Genomic DNA, 20,661 nt, shown 5'->3' with positions numbered 1-20,661 from the left:
GCTACAAAACAGCGGCTCAAATAAATAGATTTAAAAAAAAAAAAAAAAAACGGACTGCTCGTGGCATCTCCAGGAGCAGAAAGATTCAGCAACAAAAGGCTCATTTGGAGAACACCAGAGGCCTGTACTACGAAGCCGGATTTTCGCTTAGCCGGCTAACTTCAGGGAAAACTCGGGCTTTCCGGTCCTACGACGCTGGTTCTCTTAGCGGGCTAGATCTCCATGGTAACTTATGCTGAGCGGCTAACCTCCTCCCGAGGAGGTTATTGCAGGCTAAGAGATCAACTCGGTGAAAGCACCGTCTGCTGACCAATCAGAGCTCCGTGTGCGGAGTTTAAAGCTATCAAGTCATATTACAGGATAGAGGAAATACAGAAAAACTGCCGTTGCAGGAAAGACGGCCGGCAAAAATCAACTGACTGAACGTGAAAAATAGAATATCCCCTCCCATCTTCAGAGCAATCTGACTATTATAACATTAGCGTTAAGAAAGCTTACTTAAATATCTGCCACAACATAAGTAACCGGATCAGAGTAAAATTAAGTACAGTCCGCGGCACTGTGAGCGCAGACGTCGATGTGTCCCATTATCATTCATATCATATCACATCATAATGTATCATATATTTCCTTATCTGAGTCAGCTTCTTGAGCCGTATCTGGCCGTGCAACACTCAGTGTCACATACTGTATGCAGAAGTATTATTTTAAGTTGACGAAACACTCGAGTCAAATGTAATTAAAGTCAGATCCACTCGTGTCTTGGACGGGGCAGTGATATCATAAACCTGTTAATGTACGCATTCAAACGCTTTTTCTTGTACCAGCTGTATTCACCTTGCAGGTGCAGCTATGTGGCTTTTATCCTGGATAAAGTGTTTAAGTCATGGATGTTTAAAGTTTAACTTCTTCATATTTGACTAATATTAAAGTTCACTTTTCATTCAGGAAGTATGACGCTGCGCTGTCAGTACGCTTGTCCATGTTTGAGATTGGTCGAATGCTCCAAATACCACCCCTTTCATGTGAACGCGCACCTAACTAGATAGGACACGGCTGGCTTGAGCGATCCACTTGATAACCAGCGTCGTAGTACAGTTTAACCAGAGCGCGTATGTTTTGGATTGGGCCAACCGGCTAACTCAAACATATCCAGGTTAGGTTGAACCAGCTTCGTAGTACAGGCCTCAGGTAGATCACATGGGAAAGAAGGCTTTGTGTGCACAGTTCAGAACAAATGAAGATCTTACTACAGACACATTTACAAGTGTTAAAATGGTGTAACAATGCAGAAGGCACCAAATGTAGAACTGAAAAGTGCATGAGAATCACTGCGGCTCTACAAGTGAATTCATTAATTTCCAACTTATTAATTAAGCTTTATTTTTCCTTTAAGAGAAAGGACAATGGAAGAGGCACTATCAAATTCACAGTGATGTCATGAGTTAAAAAGGCTTTTGAGTTATCTGATCCTAGGGCCTAATATGACATTTAGGAACATTTTTAAATCTGTTCAGTACAGTAACAATCACAGCTAAATGTCAGAATTGGAAGGCCTTTGAGGCTAAAACATAATGCCTTTAATAATTGACCTAATTAGGCTTTTAAGTATACCAGTCATAAAGTGTCCTCTCTTTTAAAATAATCGGACTGATTACTAACAAATGTAATTTTATATCAGCACTGTTCGACAGTCATTTTTATCTTACCTATGTGACAGTGGGTGTAGCACCAGCTGACTTATCACTTCAGCAACAGTGACACAAGCTGATCAGTCTGACTTTGATCTAAAATGACATCAACGCAGGCAAATTAATTTGCCCTTTTAAGAAGGTCTTTGGATCATTTCAATGTTCCTGCTTTAACAGCAATGTGGTAAAAACACAAAAAACTGGGGAATGCACGAGATAGTGTAAAATGTCCAAATCCGAAATGACAAGAGCTAAGCAAAAGGAGGAGTGATTCTGGTGTCAGATAGATACACGCAGAACAAAGTCTGACACCAAAATATCCAAACATTGCATTTTGCCTAAAAACAGAAAGAAATAAAACTCACATTTACATAAAACTTAAGTTAAAAGGCATTAAATGTTTTCCATAGTCATCTGACATCAGCCTCTCTTGGTCCTTTAAAAAAGCGTTTTTTGCCTTCAGTGTTTTTAGAGTCAGTGCTGCTCCGTCACATACCGCTTCAGTCTCTGTGCTCCGTCTATTTGAGCCGCTGGATGAGTGTGTGCGTCAGTCCCAAGCCGAGCAGCTGAAGGCTCGACAGCTGGGCCAAGTGAGGAAAAGTTTTCAGCAGTTTCTCCCAGGTCAGTTCCAGCAGGCTGGGCACCACCAACCACACTTTGTACAAAGAGCCGGACCTTCGGTTCCCAAACATGTTGACGACGCCGCCATGGACGTACATGCAGCCAGCCTGGAAGGGGGGAAAGTTGCATAAAATAGAGCAGCAGCAATTAGTTGAATACATTTGCAGACATGCATTTAGTGAGCAACCATTTAGAAAAAGTATTAAATATTTTTGTTTTAAGCAAAACGACCAAATATTCTGTATTGTCGGGTTTACTATGAAGATATACTGCTTCTAGATGATTCTAATTTAGAAAAACAGACATAAGAATGTCGCTCTGGGATCTGGGAAATTGAGGTGGACATTTTGTTTACCATTTTCTGGCTACAGACTAAACAATTAAATCAGTTAAAAAAAAACAAAAAAAACATTTAGAGCTGCAGATGACTTGATAAAGACAATACAGATAAGCTGCAGCCCTACAGCACAAAAAACTAGTGTCTGTCTCACTCGTGCAGAGGAGAAGTCTGCAGCCCGAGTTAGAAGTAGAATGTTTGAATGATAGATAACTCACCGGAGTGACGGCAGCGCAGTGAAAGTAGGCTGGTTCTGGCATGGTGGCCAGCAGCTTGGTCCACTGGAATGTCTGCAGGTTGATCTTCCACAGGTCAGATAGGATCAGCTCTCCATTATAACCCCCACATATAAACACCTCTGGAAGTAGAAACAGAGCGAAACTTATATATAAAAGAAATAAACATTTCAGTGTGTCCAGATTATGCCGTGTTAAAAACTCCCTACCATCTTTGACCTGCACACAGCTGTGACAACGACGGGCAGCAGGATATCCTGTTATGACAATTAAATTAGGTAAATTCAATGTGTGGTGCCTAAATACTTTATTCACCAAAGAAAATGAACAAAACACAAACCTATTTTTTCATGGGGTTTGGTGACAATTTCCTCCCAGTAATTTGTCTCCAAGTTATATGCGTGAATCTGATGAAGACAAATGGTGTTAAAAATGAGTTGCACATTGTTTCTCTGAAATATGTTGGTCTATGCATCTTCCCCTCACCTTGTCCATGGGATATGACGTCCAGGAAGTCCCACCTCCTAAAATGTATATTCTCTGTCCATCATGAGCTAGTTCATGTCTGTACCTGTGAAACCATGCATTCATTTTAGTCTATTTTAATGAAAATGTGGGATTCACGGTCACACACACTGTAGTCGTTTACACTATATCTGCAGTCTGACCTCTCCTCAGGAAGATCTGAGGGTGTGTTGTTGGGTTTGAGGTGGGTCCACTCTCTGGTGCTCAGGTCCAGCCGTTGCAGGTCAGTGCTGTAAAGGTAGCCTGTTGTCCCGCCAAACACATAGAGGTAGCCATTTATGATGACCATCGCCTGGGAATGGAGAACAACATTTTAGGACTTGAGCTTTATATCCAGACCAGATTAAGAGAGACGGACGCCGTCACCTGTCCGTAGATCTTGTTGGGTTTCTTCCCTTTGCAGTTGAGGAGGTTCCACCGTTTGTACTGAACATTGCAAACATGGACCTCGTTGCCGTTGTTTTCCCCAAATGGAATCCCAGTGCCACCAAACACAAGCAGGTTGTTGCCGTGTAAAACAGCTGAGAATGATCATTGCTAAACAATTAGTAAATGTAGCTATAAAGTTGTCAAACATAAAAATGCTACTTGCAATAAACAAACAGATATGAATTAGTATTTTCACAGAATGAATGTAATTTAATAACATGTCTTTCACTTTTAATCTTGCAATGACAATGAAATAGTATGTATACTCGTCAGCCCAAGTCTCTACTACAGTTGAATAACTTGTTAAGAATGCCTAATAAGGTTGGTTCAAATCTACTTACTGATCATTTCACATTTCCTGAAGCTTTCAGTTGCAGCTTTAAAAATTACAGTATTAATAAGCATTACATTATCAAATGTAGACCACTAGAAACATCACTAATGCAATGGTTTGAGGAATTGGTCCCTTTGTTGTTTATACCAATATTTACCCTGTGTTTGGCATGTGGTAGGCACCGATTTCATTCCCTGTTGTTTTTTTGGTGCATTACTGCAACCTGTTATTTGTAGAATATTTTAAAGCCTTTAGCATGAATCTGTGTTGAGTCACCTGAATTCAAATATGTCATAAAACGTACACTCCATAGTCCCATATAGTGGTGGTCATAAACGCCAAAGGGTACCTTTAGTGATAATGGTAGGTGGTTCTAAAAAGGAGAACATGTGTGTGCAGGGGAGCAGCATATCAATCTTTACCTGACATAGAAGCCAGCTCTGTGGGCATGTAACCCTCTGTGCGTATCTGCTGCCAGGTGGCCGTAGCAAAATGAAACTTCCAAAGCTCCCTGAAGAGAGGGTAGTCCTCATTCTCGGACCCCCCTGCCTCCTCAAAGTCAGGGTTGTAGCCTCCAAACACATACAGGTTGGTGCTGTCTGCAACACAGCGGTGTCCGCTGCGGGCGGGGGGTACACAGAGTCCTGTGGGAGGAGCACGGTCAAGACACTGAGAGGGCTAATAGATAGAATAGAATCGGAGGGATGAAACCCCTAATGGTCACACATGCAGAGCACACGGCACACAGTGAAATTTGGCCTCTGCATTTAACCCATCCTAGTACCAGGAGTCTAGTACTAGGAGAAGCTATTGTACAGCGCCCGGGGAGCAATGGGAGTGGGGAGGGGGTTGTCCGGTGCCTTGCTCAAGGGCACCACGGCAGGGCCCAGGAGGTGAACTGGGACCTCTCCAAGTAGCAGTCCACACTCCATATTTAGGTCTGTTCGGGGACTTGAACCGGCGACCCTACGGCTCACAGTCCAAGCCCCTACTGACTGTGCCACTGCCGGATGAAAGAGAAAATGGAGCAATTGAACAGCATGTATAAGCATAGATGAAACCATGCAAAATTAAAGAAATTAAACTACAGTTTAAAGGTAGGATAGGTAAGTTTGAGAAACCGGCTCGAGATACACTTGTTATATTCCATGGAATGCTCTTAACATCCTGATAGCAATGAATATCTTAAGTGCTTTGACAAAAAATCGATTAAAAAAAAATGTCATCTGTGGAAGCCGTAGTACTGTAAAAAGCACGACCAATCATTTTAGCCGGCCCGGCTAAAATAACTGGATGGCCTAACTGCCCGTCAGCCTTCCATCTGTGCACAAACTTATCTCGTGCCCTCATTGGTCATGTGCGCGTTCGTGTGTGTTGGAGGAGGGGCTCTGTAAGGAAGTGGCAGATTTTCTCCGGTTGTGTATTTTCAAATTCTAGCACACTCGAGCTGGTGGTTTCTCAAACTTACCTACCCTACCTTTAAGTATACATTTGACAGGAGGGGGTCGATCACAGTTATTTTGTGAATTTACAGCACCTTCTCTCAGAAACCTGTTGGGGATCCGAAGGTTGGGGCAAGAAGGGGAGAAGATGCGCCGAGCCTGAAGCCACCGTGCCCGCTTCTTGGAGCCTGCCAATCACAATAAAAAAGTGAAAAGAAAGAGAGGGTAAGAAAAATAGAGTTAAATACTTAAATTCATACAATCATTCACCTCAAAGTGATTTACAGAGCACGTTTAAAATGGACCACAATAAATACAAGTTTTAGCAAAACTACAACAATAAAATGTTTGAATTCACTAGAAAAGAAATAGGCTCAGGCTAAAAATATATGTCCAGAAGTTTCATTTTCAAATTGTCCAAAGTTAAAGTTGCTCAGATGGGTAATGGGTGCATGTCAGAGGTTGGATTAGGGACATATCTGAAAGATTTGACACTTTCAGAAGATATGAAGAAATAAGAAATAAATACAAATCGTTTTTTGAGTCTTATATTTTAAATGTGTACTATCTAGTACTAGTAGATACCGTTAGGGTGTCTATTGGCAGTGGCTGGGGGGTTGTCTGGGTAAACATGTTGTGGAGTTAAAGGCCGTTTCAGACATTGAACTTACATAATATTAACTTTTTTAAACTCACTGTCGTATGCAAGTAATGGATATTCGTTTTCATTATAACAGTGCGGCAACGTGTACTGTTGTCCGAGCAGTGTCTCCACCATGAAGTTTATACTTGTACCATTCAGTCTCCCATGATGTAATCCCCATTTAAAGTGAATAACTATCACAATAGCGCTGTAGATGCCTGCTGAGAGTTCATTCCCTGATGTCTACTGGCTTCCGTAGCACGTTAGCTAGCTGTGGCCTGTGTGCACCACTGTGTGCACCACATCGCTTTATCACAGACAAACTCAGAAACAGGAGTCTACATAAAAGGCAAGAAAAATACTTACTTGAATTACAATTTAATTTTCGATTTGCTTTGCTGTCTACAACATGCTGCTCGTTGTTGCAGAAGGTTTGTTTACAGACCTGAGTCGCGGATGGAGGGCCTCCACGACAGTTTCTCAAACTTATTGAACTGACTCCCGTCCTGCTCGGCCGAAGACATCTCGACAGGGAGCCACACACACACACCGGCTTCACACCTGAACCGACACACGCTTCAGTGTGACTACACGGAGTGGCATGGAGCTGCAAGCACAGGCAATCACAGCATAATAAAGAAATCTTACTAACGAGCGTCCACACCTGCTGCTGCCCACCACCGGCAGCTGGTCTGCGCTGACCAATCAGAGGAGGGGGAGCCCGCATGTCGTGTTCAAGAGCCACATGGCCGTGTTTATATGTTTGGAAAAACTGCAGCGATCCTAAATGTTTACATACAGTATGTAGAATATGTTTAAAGAACAGCTTAAATATAGAAGCAGGTTTAGCATTCAATGTGTGTTTGGATTACAAATCATTTACTTACCCCAAATTAGTGCCACATGTAAAACAACTCAGATATCTTAACCCTTAATGTAGCAATGCTAGAAGTGCTATGTTACTCAAGTAAGTACAATTTACTTTTAATAAAAAATAATGAACATTCCCATCAGCATTTAATAAAGGTGATGCCTTCGAATGCTTGTGTCTGGTCCAATTTACAGTTTATAACATTTGCATTCTCATAAAACAAATGATCCCAAGTGATGTGATAAGTAAACCAATAAATGTAATACACATGAACAATTAGTAGATTATCCGAGACTGATTTGACGTCTATTTTCTGCCAGATAACTGCACATAACTTAATCTGATAAAGTTAAACATCTGGGATGTACATGGTGTGGCAATATCCCTTAAAATAAATGACCTTACAACACTACTTTTTAAATTGCTTGCAAAATATAAAACAAGATTAACTTGACATGGTAGATAAGGAACAACTGTTGAGTGACTATGAGAAGAACAATTGGTTGGAGGATCAACCTTTAACCCAGATCTTCTGGTGCTGCTTTGCTGACATGTGGTAATCTTGATTTGAAGCTCATTGGGATAGGATGAAAGAGCAAAACAGATCAATCCCCATGAGAGGCTGCTAGGGCTTTTCCCACATAGACTGTGTGAAACAAAGTAGGCCTACAGTTTAGAATTGTAAGCAAGAGTTGTATCAGTAACTCTCACAGAACAAATAGTGATTGTGAATAGAGTAGATCATACAATCTCTTTTGTCTTGAGTGTTTACCTGCAGTTAACAGTCTTAACATTACACTAAAACACTTCGGAGCAGATTTTTTTTTGCAATGTGCATGCGGTCATGTTAATGTTTGCATTTAACGACATTGCTGCTATGACCCTATATTTGTAACAATAAAATATATTTTTGTTCTGCATTTCTAGCCTGTTTCTGCTGAGGTCGCTGCCCACAATGCACCAATTAATCAACTTAAGTTCCATGTCGTCTACCATGTTTATTCACAAGTTTCCCTTTGACATGCAACTTCACGGTGGTGGTGGTACCATGGTGGTAATTTTAAGTAATTTTAGGTTATTTGTTAGCAGAGATGATCAGTCATTTAGTTTATGTAACCTTGTCCTCCAAAAGATTATGTGTAGGAAATGAAGCCAGTCTATGATGTTTCTTTTCTGATTTTATGTAAAGCGTCTTTGAGCATTAGTAAAAGTGCTATACAAATCCGATGTGTTATTATTATCATGAAAAGTCACTGACAGCATAAAAACTGTTGTACAGAGCTGCAGCTGTGAGATTAAACAAGGGACGAGTTTACAGCATTGTTTCATTCCGGTGATCTACTCAAAGATTCATGGAGGTCGTCACTGGATACCCTCTCATCTAGAGTGATAAGTCTGACTGGCAGATGCACTACATTCATGATTTCTGTTTGTTCATGACTGAAGAGACTCAAACAGATAACCAAATTATTCTGAATGGTGTAATTTACATAGGCCATTTTAAGTAAGCCAACCAAAGTATTGTTTGTATTAAGATGGAAACATGGAAAGCCAATAGACATCAACTGGCACAAAATGATAGCTTGAACAAGAGTTTTACTCTGGTAAGCAATGTTGTGCACAGACGCTGACAAAGATGACACCACTTAAAATCCACCAATGTCCTGAATTCAAAAACATGGAGATTTACAAACTCAGATGTAAATAACAAAAGCATGAAAGGGTTGCTTGCTTTGTTGAATTCCAAAGTGTCAAACATGTAAGGAAGAAGTAGCATACTACGAATATTTACCCCTCAACATACCCTCAACACAGAACAGAACCACAACATATTCAGAAAAGTGTGTGCAACATGTGACAAAAGAGTAGTGAGAGCTCTGTAAACTTGGAATAAGAGCAGATTAATTATTTCATATGTGTGTTCTTGTGTTGTCACACATTTTGTTTAAGTCTTATTCATGGATCTCTTCTTGGCTCCAGACGGCTGGAGAAACTCACCTGACATCATTGAAACAAAGGTTTCTGACACTGTACTTGTTGTTGTCATCGTATGACAAGCAATGGTCCCATGACCTGAGGAGGTCATGTGAGATTCTCAAGGCATTTATGATTTGGGAATCCAGCATTACATATATATATCTAATAATTTAATGCAAAGGAAATTACACCAAGTACAATTCAAAAAGTTGTAGAATCAAATACACCAATAATAATGAAATATGCTGATCTAACTCAAGTGCTACACTTAGAGACAACAGGAGACTCTAAGATGAGTTTTCAGTCCAATTTTAAGGCCGTAGTACTTTCCTTGAGTATTTCTATGTTATGCTACTCCCGTCTTCTGTTCAATAACATTTTAGAGGGAGATATTGTAACTACTTTTTCCTCCACAATGTCTAACAGCTTTAGTTGTATACAGATTTACCAAACTGATACAATTAACTAATGAATTATAATGTATTATTACAGACTACCTATCAGCATATGTGATGAGTCAGCTCCACTTATGCAATATTAAAATTATGAACACATTAATGCCTCACTAGTTATAATCCACTCATGATTCTGGAATTAGCCATATTGTATAATTAGAGCTTTATGTATGGTTATATATTTTTGATGCAAATACTTAAGTAGGCCTACTTGTCGTAATTTGAAAGAAAAAAATTATATTTTGTTATTGCGGGTTTGCTAATTTTTCTTAAATGAGCAATTACTTGAGTGAGCTACATGTTTCAATGCTACTTTTATTAAGCTATGTGTCTACTTTTATCATATTGTGTCCTTTTACTGACTGTACTAGACATGTTAATTCTTCACCAATTGATGGGTATTTACCAAACTAAAGTCAGATAAGACGCTAAAATGACTGCGAAAACACAACTTTGGCCTAAAGTGTTTTTTGCAGCCTTCCTATACGTTAATTTTGTCATAGATGTGGCATTAATAGAAAGGCAAGCACTTTTACTTTGCACACTATTTCACCAGATGAGATAAAAAAACAACTCAAATCTGCATACATCTTTTTAAAATATCGACTTCCATCTTTAAAGGTATGATCACAGCACTTTTATTCGCTGACTTTGATGACTCACTAACAGTGTAAGTGTGTTCTGTGCGGTGTATTTCTATAGCTCAGCCCCTCCTCTCGCAGTCTGGTGGCTGGAGGTTGATGTCAGTCTTCAGGACAGGACACTGGAGCAGAAACACTGAAGATCCGCTGAGGAAAAGTGGGCGATGTTGCAGTTAGGATCTTGTTTATGGACATTAAGGAAAGGCTTTTGAGAGTTTGTAGGAATTTCCAAGCGGAAAGGTTGAGGTAGCCTTATCGTCGCAGTATTTTTAAATCACTTCTGAAAGGAATACAAAAATGTCGTCTCCAAGTCCGGGCAAGAGGCGAATGGATACCGACGTGGTGAAACTGTATCCTTTTCTGAACATAAACAAGCCTAAATACACAACTAGGCTTCTTTTATAATCATTTGTCAGCTCTATTATGTTGATAAATGACAGTATTTGGTCCCGATGGCTGCTACAATGATGTATATTATGTTCTAGCTTTGTGATATTAATAGATTTGGTTAAAAGTGTGTAATGCTAAACAGTTGGATGTTAATGGTTAGCTCTGTGTCTAACCTTAGATTCTGCGGGGTTGGCATACGTTAGCCACCTTAGCTAATTGTTCAGTTAGCAGTATAGCGAGGAAGCTACACATTTAACGTTATTTATGTGAAGTCACTCGCCATTGTTAGCTTGCTAATACATAAGCGATGGTGTTCTTGTTTTTATCAATCGAATTAGCAACGGGATCTGTCGCAATACAACGCTGGCTGGAAACTCTGTGTTAGCTATAAGCGTTGTTAGCCTTAGCTCGGAAGCGATAAGTTAGCCTGTTAGGCAATGATACGTGGTCCCCCCGGACTGACAACACAATGTGAAAGACTGGCGAGGAATATTTAGCATTTAGAAAACGCTTCTTTGGACAGACGTTTGTTTTTTCACGATTTAGCAACGTTAACGTCACGGGAGCTAGCTGTGTAGCATGATACCACGAAGGGAGAACAAATAAGGTCAATGTAGCGTAACGGAGACGATCTTTGTCAACAGCCAACTACATTAATTAACGTTAGATAACCACGTTTGACCTTTTGTGCTTTCAAAATTGCTGTCTCAATACAACAAAATCATGTTTCATATTGTCGATAAACAAAACTCACATTTTATTTATAGTGAATAAATCACGATTGGCGTGTTTTCAACAAACGATTCAAAAATAAATAAAACGACTTGTGATATTTTTATAGAATTTTAACGACGCTGAAAAGGGAAACAAAAGCCAATGGATATGTTTTTATTTTAATTACACTTTTTTTCTCACCACTTTTTGATGTCACATGATGTTTATGTTTTATTTGTATTTGGTACTATTGGTAATTATTCGCAGTTATCAGCTAAAGTTTGCATGAGAGGATTTCTGACAGCGTGAGCAGAATTGTTTTGTTTTTGTCCTGCAGCTAGATGCTGCTCTCTGATTGGTCAGACTGTTACCATCCGGAACATGGTAGAGGGCGGGGCTTCACACACAGCTGATCGAGGAAAAACAAGCGTGCTGTAGGGGCGCATGCAGGGAGGGGGGCACGGGACATCCTGTCCATGCATTGGGGGTGGAGGGGGGGGACATTAAAATATACTGACGCTGAGTGGGTGACCATGTTGATAACAGGAACGAGGGCCTTTTTTTAATAGAGTGGCATCTAGTGCTGAAACAGCTAAATAAATATATTATATTATTATAAATTAGCTAGTGCATTAGTCAGTCAAATGAAAACTAATCAGCAACAATTTGGATCAATTGATCACATTTAAAAAAGATAACTACAGATTGCATAGATATTACTGCATATAAAGCTTTAGTTTTTAATAGTTGAGTATGTGATGGCAACAATTGTATTTCATTTACAAAAAAACACAATGTGGACTTAATTGGTTTAATAATAGTACATGTGACTTAATACAAACTAACATGTATTGGAGACATATATGTAAGGGAGATATAAGTGTTTGTTCCTTGAGTCACAGTCATTTTCATAATTGTAATAATAATTTGTACCCTTCCTTTTATTTATTAATTTCCCATTAATAATGACCCACACCTGAGACTGTTAAGATTTGTAATACTTGTGTGCTCCTACCAGTAGGGACAAGTAACATGCTCAAGTGCAGGCATACTAAATGAGGGTAAGCTAGTAAACATGGAGATGATAACATAGTAATTATTTTTACCAGCATGAATTATAATTGTCCACAAAACATGAAAACAAAGGTCAATACAAAGAAAGCTGATGGTTTTTGCTTTTATTATTATTGTTTTGTTTTATTGATGCCACTTTAAAGTATGTATGAGAGATCTAAGAATAGATAGTGGAAGGCACGAGAGAAAAACATGTTAGGATCCATCAGTTTTGCTGTTGGAGATCTCGTTTCACCAGTTTCCAATCCTGAGTGTACACCACTGTTTAACAGGAGATGCCAGACATAGTTTCATAGTGTGCCATTAAATCCAATATGTTACATTGAACTGCTGTGACAGTTCACAGCTGCCATTCCTGCTGTCAGTTTAATTTATTGTCCTCACAAAAGGACACACTCATCAGTTTATAGCATGCATTGGGAATGATCATATATATGCGGTCTACTGCATATATTGTTGTTTAATGTTGTAGTTTAATTGCACAGATAGTAAAATAGCTGACAAAGTAAATGTCTTGAAAACTAGGTTTAATAATAACTTACAAACTGGGTAACTGGATATTTTTCTTAAAAATAAAGGATTTTCCTTGTGTAGCTATATTCCTCTTGAGTGAGCATATTCTTGGGTTTCTATGAAGAATCCATGGGTAATGGCATTAAGGAAAGTTTTCACATTGAACAAGTCTATATGAAAAAGCCTTTTTGTAATGACAAACATTGCATCAGATCATATTAAGAGAAACCTTGCTCAGTGGTTTGAAAACTGTTTCTATTCAGTCACTAGCTTTTCCAGCTTTCTTTTCTGGTTTACAGTTTTTTTCTCTCCTTACATGCTATTTGCGTTATTATTTTTGCTCCAGCAGTTTGGCTAAATTAGCATCCGAGCATTATTTTATTTAAGATTGTTTCGATAGAGGTGATGGAAGGGAAACTTTCCAAATCACATACTTTAAAAAGAAAAACATGCAGTATCCAGTCACCTGGGACATACTACTTCCTTCAAATGTAAAGGCGTTTTAATTCAACCCTCTTGCTTATATATCTGCAGTGCAACGGATTGTGGGTCCGGACAGCCATAAAAGCATGCTGCATTGCATTCTGCAAAATGCAACCAGATTTAGTGAGACATCCTGGTAATTTTGGCATACTGCACTTGACCTACTCTAAATTGGGACATACTAAATCTTACTTTGGCATGCTAAATATTATGAGAATATGTGCATTGCATTGTATGACCGGGAGATGAGCAGTTCACTTGTGGGTTTTTTGTCAATGTGCCAGAGTCAAATAGTTGTTAACTGAATACGCTCAATCTGTCTGTCGCTTTCAGACATTTAAGATGGCCTCATGTCTCTTTGTGTCCCCACACACTGTGATTATGACACATCCTCGTCCCCACCCAAGTCTCCTTCCATCTTCTCTTTACTTGCACTCAGAGGACATTTCCTATCAGTCTCCCTTAGAGCTCTATGTACGCTTAATGAAATTAGCCTTTTAAAATAGTTAGAATTTTACATTAAGTTTAGTCATTTCCTGTATTTTAGGAAAAGTTGTGATCATCAATGTCACCTGTAGTGTAGTTGGTGGTTGTTGACAGTTTGGCAGATAGTGTCATGTTTAATCAGCTGTTATCTTGTGCTGAGTGTGAGGTTGTTTTGCTGTTAAGGTAACCTGTTGTGTGGGTTAAGCTTGTCTGACACTGCATTATTGATCTCATGTTATCGATCCAGTTTGACCTCTGCCCAGTTTACAGAGTCAGACGGAGGCATTTTGACCCTAAATGTTGACACACAAGCTTGTTTTTGATAAATGTTTGTCGAACAGGTGTTTCTGCCTCTCCTGTCGCTCGTGTTTTTGTTTTGCCTTTTCCTTAACCACACGTCAGCATTGAGAGCAAACATGAGGTCACCATCCTGAGTGGACTGAATGAGTTTGTGGTCAAGTTCCACGGACCACCTGGATGTAAGTTTGCAGATTTTTACATTGATTCTTCCTCTCATTAATCTGCATTACATCAGTGTAAGGTGCTTTAAATCAGGGTCGAGTCAGTGTTCCTTTTGAGTTAAAACATTACTTTTAACATCCTGTGTTCCAGTGTGGATTATTAATACATCTCTTTTAATTCAAATTATTTCCAGCATCGTACGAAGGAGGAGTGTGGAAGGTCAGAGTGGACCTACCAGATAAATACCCCTTCAAATCTCCATCCATAGGTATGAATATTTAGCCTTGTGGCAAAGCCTGACAATATCCTTATTAGATTTTACTGAACAACAATTAAAACCTGCCTTTCTTTGTTCACAGGATTCATGAATAAAATCTTTCATCCCAACATTGATGAAGCGTAAGTTGACCTACAGTATTTAAGATATCAGCGATTACAGCTTTGTATACTTATTTGAACAACCTACATGGCAAATACTCGATTGATATTTGTTGCATCCATTCAATGCAAATTCATAATTGTATGTGTTCTGTCTGTAGAAAATCCTCTTTACCTTAAGAAATATTCATACTATGGAGGCAAAGCTCCTTATGTTCATGTCACCCAAACCTCTGTGGGTCTATATATGTTGTACTAACAGTGTTCTTTTTTTTCTTCAGGTCAGGAACTGTGTGTTTAGATGTCATTAACCAGACATGGACAGCTCTCTACGGTAGGTCACAGCCACAGCTCTTTGACACACTGAAGATAAACCTACTGCCATTAAACAAAGCGAGCAGCTTATACCTGTCCCGTGCAGCTTCATGCAGAGCATCTCACTTTCTAGTTAAACTGCTGCTTGTATTGGGGTCATGCATTCAGCACTGACAGATACAAAAATAATCTTTAGCTATGATGACTAACAGACTGAAGAGCTGAAACAGGAAAAGAATGCAGCGTTTACCTTGTTTGAAGTAGCAACATTATCTTGTTCTTGAATCCTTAGCAACATAATATTGAACTAAGTTTCAACATGATATTTAATTCATGTTCATCCGTACAAACAAAAACCTTGACATATATGAAAGTTGTTTCAGGCCGACAGACCGTCAATGACAGCTGACAACGATGTATTCAGACACACAAAAGTGGTCGAAAAATCTTCAGAAAGCCTCCCAAACCCAATAACTATTCTAGTGTTTCTTCCATTTCACAAGTGTAACTAAAAGTCCTTGTGTGATAAGTTCTGAGCGCTGCTGAAACACAGGAGACCTACACTCTATGTGCCTGAACGCATCCTGTGTAGACAGACAGACAGTGCAGTGAAGCTGCTGCTAATGTACTGCTCACGCCACTCTTTTGTAAACAGTGTTAAAGGGTGCACCATCTAAATTAACTATTACATTATGTTATTTCCATAGTGGGAGGTTAAATCAATATTTGTGAGGATGAACTCATCTCTTTTAAAGCCAAAAATCAGTCGTATAAGTCTAAATCCTGGAGCTGCTCTGTAGACAATGTTTTCTTTAAGTCTATAAAATCTAAAATGTCTAAAATACAGTACATCATAAATGCATACATACTGCAAGGTTGAAGTAACTGTAGATTAGTACAGCTTCCATTGCTGAGATTGATTATGCCTGACATGAAAACAATACAGCATTACATCTGTTTGAATTTCATTACAAGAGAGCCCTCTAGTGGATCATGTTGTTTTTACACTCATGATGGAACGACTCTGTGTTGATCAGCTTGCACAGCTGGCTGATATTTCTCTGTAATTGTGTTATTCTCTGTGCTGACTAATCTTTTCTCCACCCCCACCAGACCTCACCAACATCTTTGAGTCGTTCCTCCCTCAGCTGCTCGCCTACCCCAACCCCATCGATCCTCTGAACGGGGACGCAGCCGCCATGTACCTGCACCGGCCGGAGGATTATAAACACAAGATCAAAGGTAACACCCCAGTGTCTAACTCTGGGAATCTGGAGTGGTGGATGAGAGGTTGAGATACAAAAAAAACATGTTAATGGTTAGGATAGGGTATATTTTCTGCATTAACGGAATATCAGATGTGGGTTTTTTTTGCAGTCCTAGAAGGCAACAGTTTAGATTAAAGAACAGACAACACTATAATGAATACTGCAGAGGATATGTGTGCACGTGAATATAAATGCTATATTGTAACAAAAGTAGTAATTGTACTAGTTAAATAACACCAGACTTGGAGAAAACATCAGATGACAAAAACGTTGTGGAGCTTTTAACTGCAGCCCACAGAAATATCCAAATCTGATGCTTTTGTATGCCGCCATTATTTTCTCTACAGTGGAGTGGAAGCTAGAGCGATGTTTAGGTCACATGCTTCATGCACACATTTTATTTTTAATTACATAAACATGAAAATGTATTTTGTATCACACGTTCTTCAGCATATTTTGCTCAGTAGCCTGGAACATTTAGAGATCCAAACTTTCCATTAGTATCTCTTGGGACTTCGTATCCTTGTTGACTCAAAAGCCAAGCCTAATAGATTTATTCCTCGAATATCTCCATGAAAATTCTACTGAAGTAGACTGTGTGATAAGTTTGAAAGCACCAGAACATTTGAGTAATTGGACCTTGAGTTTAAGTTGTTTTTGTCAGGAGGTAAAAACATTTGTACTTCATGTTGTTGTCTGTGACTAAGAGAGCACATCACCTCCTTATGTGTCTTTTTTCAGAGTACATCCAGAAGTACGCCACAGAGGAGGCTCTAAAGGAGCAGGAGGAGCACGGGGGCGACTCCTCCTCCGAGAGCTCCATGTCAGACTTTTCGGAGGACGAGGCTCAGGACATGGAGTTGTAGTGAAGGGGAAGACCTTCGCCTCACAACAGACTGTGATTCCCTAAAGAGCAGAAACTCAGTACTATATTCATATTTAAACAAGACAATTTTTTACAGCAACACAAGGATTTTTATTGCTACACAAGGATTTGCAGTATGATATTGCAGAATATTAACCCCATACTTAGGAATTCATGACCACCTGCCCCTTTGCCCTCCTCCCCCCCAACCCCCCCCCCACCCCTGAGGGTCTGTTTAGATCAGAAAGGAGTGCTCATTTATTTCCAAGATCTTTGGTGGCTTCGATCAAGGCTTTCACGCTGCTCTGCTGAGCAGTGAGACCAACCCACGAGGAAAGAGGACTGACATAACATACTCAAGTTCTTTATTTTTGTCTTTGTTCAACACTTAACTGCATCATCAAGCATCTCTCCTTCTCTGACAGAGAACTGCAGGATGAAAATCCACGATTTCTAAGCAGTCTCTTCTACAAAAGAGTGTGGACTCACATTTTTTGTTTTAAGTGTCACCTTTGAATTAGTCTCTGACACTGCTGCCCTGAGGAGTTGCCATAACAATCATCACTTCAGAGGAGCAGAAGGTCACTCTTTGTCCGTCGTGTACAGACTGGTGTGGCTACAGACAGCCTCTCTGACAGGATTGCCCTCTGTGCAAACCTGCTGACACACACACCATCAAACTACCAATGCATCAACCACACAACTCCACAGCATGTGTGTGACTTTAGGTGTGTGTTAGTGTGTGCGTGTGTGTGCATGCATGAATGTAATCCAGGGAGAACCATGTCATATTGAAAACCTGTGTTGTACTGACCCCTGAGAATAGATCACAAAAGAAGACTCACAGTCCTTCTCCTCTTCAACACCCATCTCCTTTTTCTCTCCGTTTTAGGAAAGTGTTTGTCATTCTCTGAGTATCTTTGTATATTGTGGCATGACACCGAAGTAAAGTTGTGTAGGGCTTTGTGGAGCTGTAGAAATGGGGAGGGCGCCTGTGAGCCGGGGCGGGGTTTGTTGCAGATTATCCAGGTCCTTGTTGAATTGTTGAACTAAATAACTTGCCTATTGCTTGTGTTGAACTATAATAGGTGTTTGACTTGCGTAGGGATAGTTCGTTTTTTTGTTTTTTTTTTGCGGTTGGTGAATCCTATCATAATGTATTGTTTAATACTTATATAACGCAGTAGTTTAAAGACTAATTGTCCTGTATCGATGAAGAGAATTAATACATCTTTGTCCGTGGGATGACTCTTTGTGGAATCAAATCCTTCAAAGACATATTGCACCCCTGCTCCACCTGAACCCCCTTCTTATGCAAATGTGTCCATCAAAGCGGATTTACGTTGTCAGACAGAAGTGCTCTTTGTTTTAGCCTTTCAACGCTGTCGCATTTTCTTTGTCATGCTGTTGATGGCCTGTTGTTTTTCAAAATGGTGGGACCAAAATCTAATGGATCCAGAAATGTAGTTATGTTTACCCCAAAAAACAAGGTTCGAGAATAATGAGTCCTAGCAAGAAGAAGAATTTAAAAACAAATCTTCAAAGTGTTCAACTCTAGTGAATCTCAGATTAGTTCAAATTTAAATCCAGGCAAAGTTTCTCCCTATTCAGAGGACAGTTTAAGAGCTTTAGCCCAGGAGAGGTTGTGCTTGTATGTGCGGAGGAGGCGTTAGAGCCAGTGACGGATTACTGTTAAATCTTATGATGGTACACTGGTATGTGTTGTAGCGCAGGCTTAACGCTTGGTAAATGTTTGTAACATGCATTCACCGCAGTGCAGATCAGTTTGTAATATGTGTTATTTCTGGAAGGAAACAAAAATCAGAATCTTACTTTATCGCCATTAAAATGGGCTAATTCTTGTTTGGAGAGAAATGTGATTATATTCAGAAATGCAATTTAATAATCCCTTTTATAAAAGGAAATTAATATCTCTTCATGCTCTCTTGCCCGAGGGTTATATTTGGTAGTTAACATAGGTTGGTAAAACTAGCATGTCTAAAATGGTATTTGTCAAACAGCCCCGTTGAAATGGCTCTAATTAGCCTCGGTCACCAAATATATGTCGATGTAGGTCTTAGGACTACAAGATGCCACAGTCATTTGTTGTTTGCAACAAAAAACAAACCACTGTCCAGCCTGGTTCATCTGGATTCATCAGTGTATTATGTATTTTTTATTAATAAGACACATATATTTGATGCCTATAATTTCTTTGAATGTTTTTATTTTCCTCTTTTAAGCCCTTTCTCCAGGATACAAGTTAAGATATCCCTGATTTTTAAAAAGCAAAAAATAAATGTGCTTCCCTTGTAACTTGAAGAAAGAAATAAACAACAAAAAAATGTATGAACTTTGTGAGTGTCTTCATTTCAACAAGTTATTCAAATTGTAGGATTGTTGAATCTAATTTTCGGTGGGTTTGGGAGTACAAACACATACAGTAATGTATGTGAAGTCAAAGTAACATTATTGAGGGGACATCTGTCTCTCCTCCACTAGGTGGCAGTGATACCCGTCTGTGTTATAGACTGCATACGACTATGATTTGAAATGAGGAGGTCCACTCAAAGTTAGACAATTAGGCATTCATCCAATTATTATTCATATTTTATTCTTTAACATAAACCTTGGAAAACTCAGTTATACTCAATCACATTACCAATATGTACATGACCCATATGTATAGAAAACTATACATGGATAAAATACCTAAACTGCCTTTGTGTTCTCACAGAAATACTAATAATACATAAATACTAATAAATATACGAAAAATACTAATGATATTAACAAAGTATGTGATGTTTTTGTGTCTCCATGCACTGCTCCAGTTTCAGGGTCATGGTGTTGCTTGTTCTGTCATGACATACTAAGACATGGCAGAATGTCTGCTCTGAAAAGGGCCTGCTGGTGAAAGCTGAGTAAATATGACAGTCCATTTCTGCTGGGAACATTTTAATATATATTTGAAGTTACTCAGGATAAAGAATACAATGCTAATAATAGTAATAGTGACTATACTTCACTACAAATTCAAGGTAATCTTTAGTATCCCCTTCTTTTTTTTTAACATATTCATACTTCTACTCGACAACATGGATTGGCATTTTTACAGTTTTTAATCTACTACATTTTTTTGATAAATGTTACAGATTTAGATTATTTATACAAATATAATCATCAGTCATATCAATAAAATGTTGTTTATATTTTAAGCTACATTTTAACAGCAACATTTAAATTAGATTTATATTAATCCATCAATCTGCAAAATGGCTGCTTTTACTTTTCCCATGGGTATATTTTCATACTAATACTTCTGTACTTTATCTTTTTCGTATCGTATTTCTACACTGTTGTGTTGCAACTTTTACTAAAGCGAATGATTTGTATGTTTTTCCACCACTGACAATACGTTTTATGTATCATGCCTTGTGTATTATGTTATTTATTTCCCTAGATAATTGTCTATAAACTAATACATTTCTAGAAATGTCTAAGCTCAACC

General features: G+C 39.0%; 2 protein-coding genes across 4 annotated transcripts; one reads left to right on the top strand and one right to left on the bottom strand.

The window, feature by feature from the left end:
* Window positions 1-1,084: 1,084 nt before the first annotated feature.
* LOC117491834 (kelch domain-containing protein 10-like) lies at window positions 1,085-7,000 on the bottom strand. Of its 3 annotated transcripts, none has more exons than XM_034141935.1 (10): window positions 6,625-7,000; window positions 5,711-5,803; window positions 4,596-4,817; window positions 3,777-3,931; window positions 3,554-3,702; window positions 3,372-3,456; window positions 3,226-3,292; window positions 3,095-3,142; window positions 2,868-3,007; window positions 1,085-2,419 (listed from the first exon to the last, which is right to left on the bottom strand). In XM_034141935.1, exons 1-10 carry the CDS (start codon window positions 6,983-6,985, stop codon window positions 2,210-2,212), a joined length of 1,530 nt encoding a protein of 509 aa, XP_033997826.1. In that variant the 5' UTR covers window positions 6,986-7,000; the 3' UTR covers window positions 1,085-2,209. The 3 variants fall into 3 exon arrangements, with proteins under 3 accessions (XP_033997826.1, XP_033997827.1, XP_033997828.1); XM_034141936.1 differs by having other exon boundaries at window positions 6,634-7,000; XM_034141937.1 differs by having other exon boundaries at window positions 1,086-2,419; window positions 6,704-6,933.
* A 3,281-nt stretch (window positions 7,001-10,281) lies between these two features.
* LOC117491624 (ubiquitin-conjugating enzyme E2 H-like) lies at window positions 10,282-19,499 on the top strand. The gene is made up of 7 exons (XM_034141696.1): window positions 10,282-10,552; window positions 14,265-14,341; window positions 14,518-14,592; window positions 14,684-14,723; window positions 14,984-15,036; window positions 16,131-16,259; window positions 17,027-19,499. The coding sequence occupies exons 1-7, from the start codon at window positions 10,500-10,502 to the stop codon at window positions 17,149-17,151; spliced, it is 552 nt and encodes a 183-aa protein (XP_033997587.1). The 5' UTR covers window positions 10,282-10,499; the 3' UTR covers window positions 17,152-19,499.
* The last annotated feature ends 1,162 nt before the right edge of the window (window positions 19,500-20,661 follow it).

Source organism: Trematomus bernacchii, unplaced genomic scaffold, assembly GCF_902827165.1.
Source record: "Trematomus bernacchii unplaced genomic scaffold, fTreBer1.1, whole genome shotgun sequence".
Lineage (NCBI taxonomy): Eukaryota > Metazoa > Chordata > Actinopteri > Perciformes > Nototheniidae > Trematomus > Trematomus bernacchii.
This window is presented reverse-complemented; position numbering and strand designations above follow the sequence as displayed.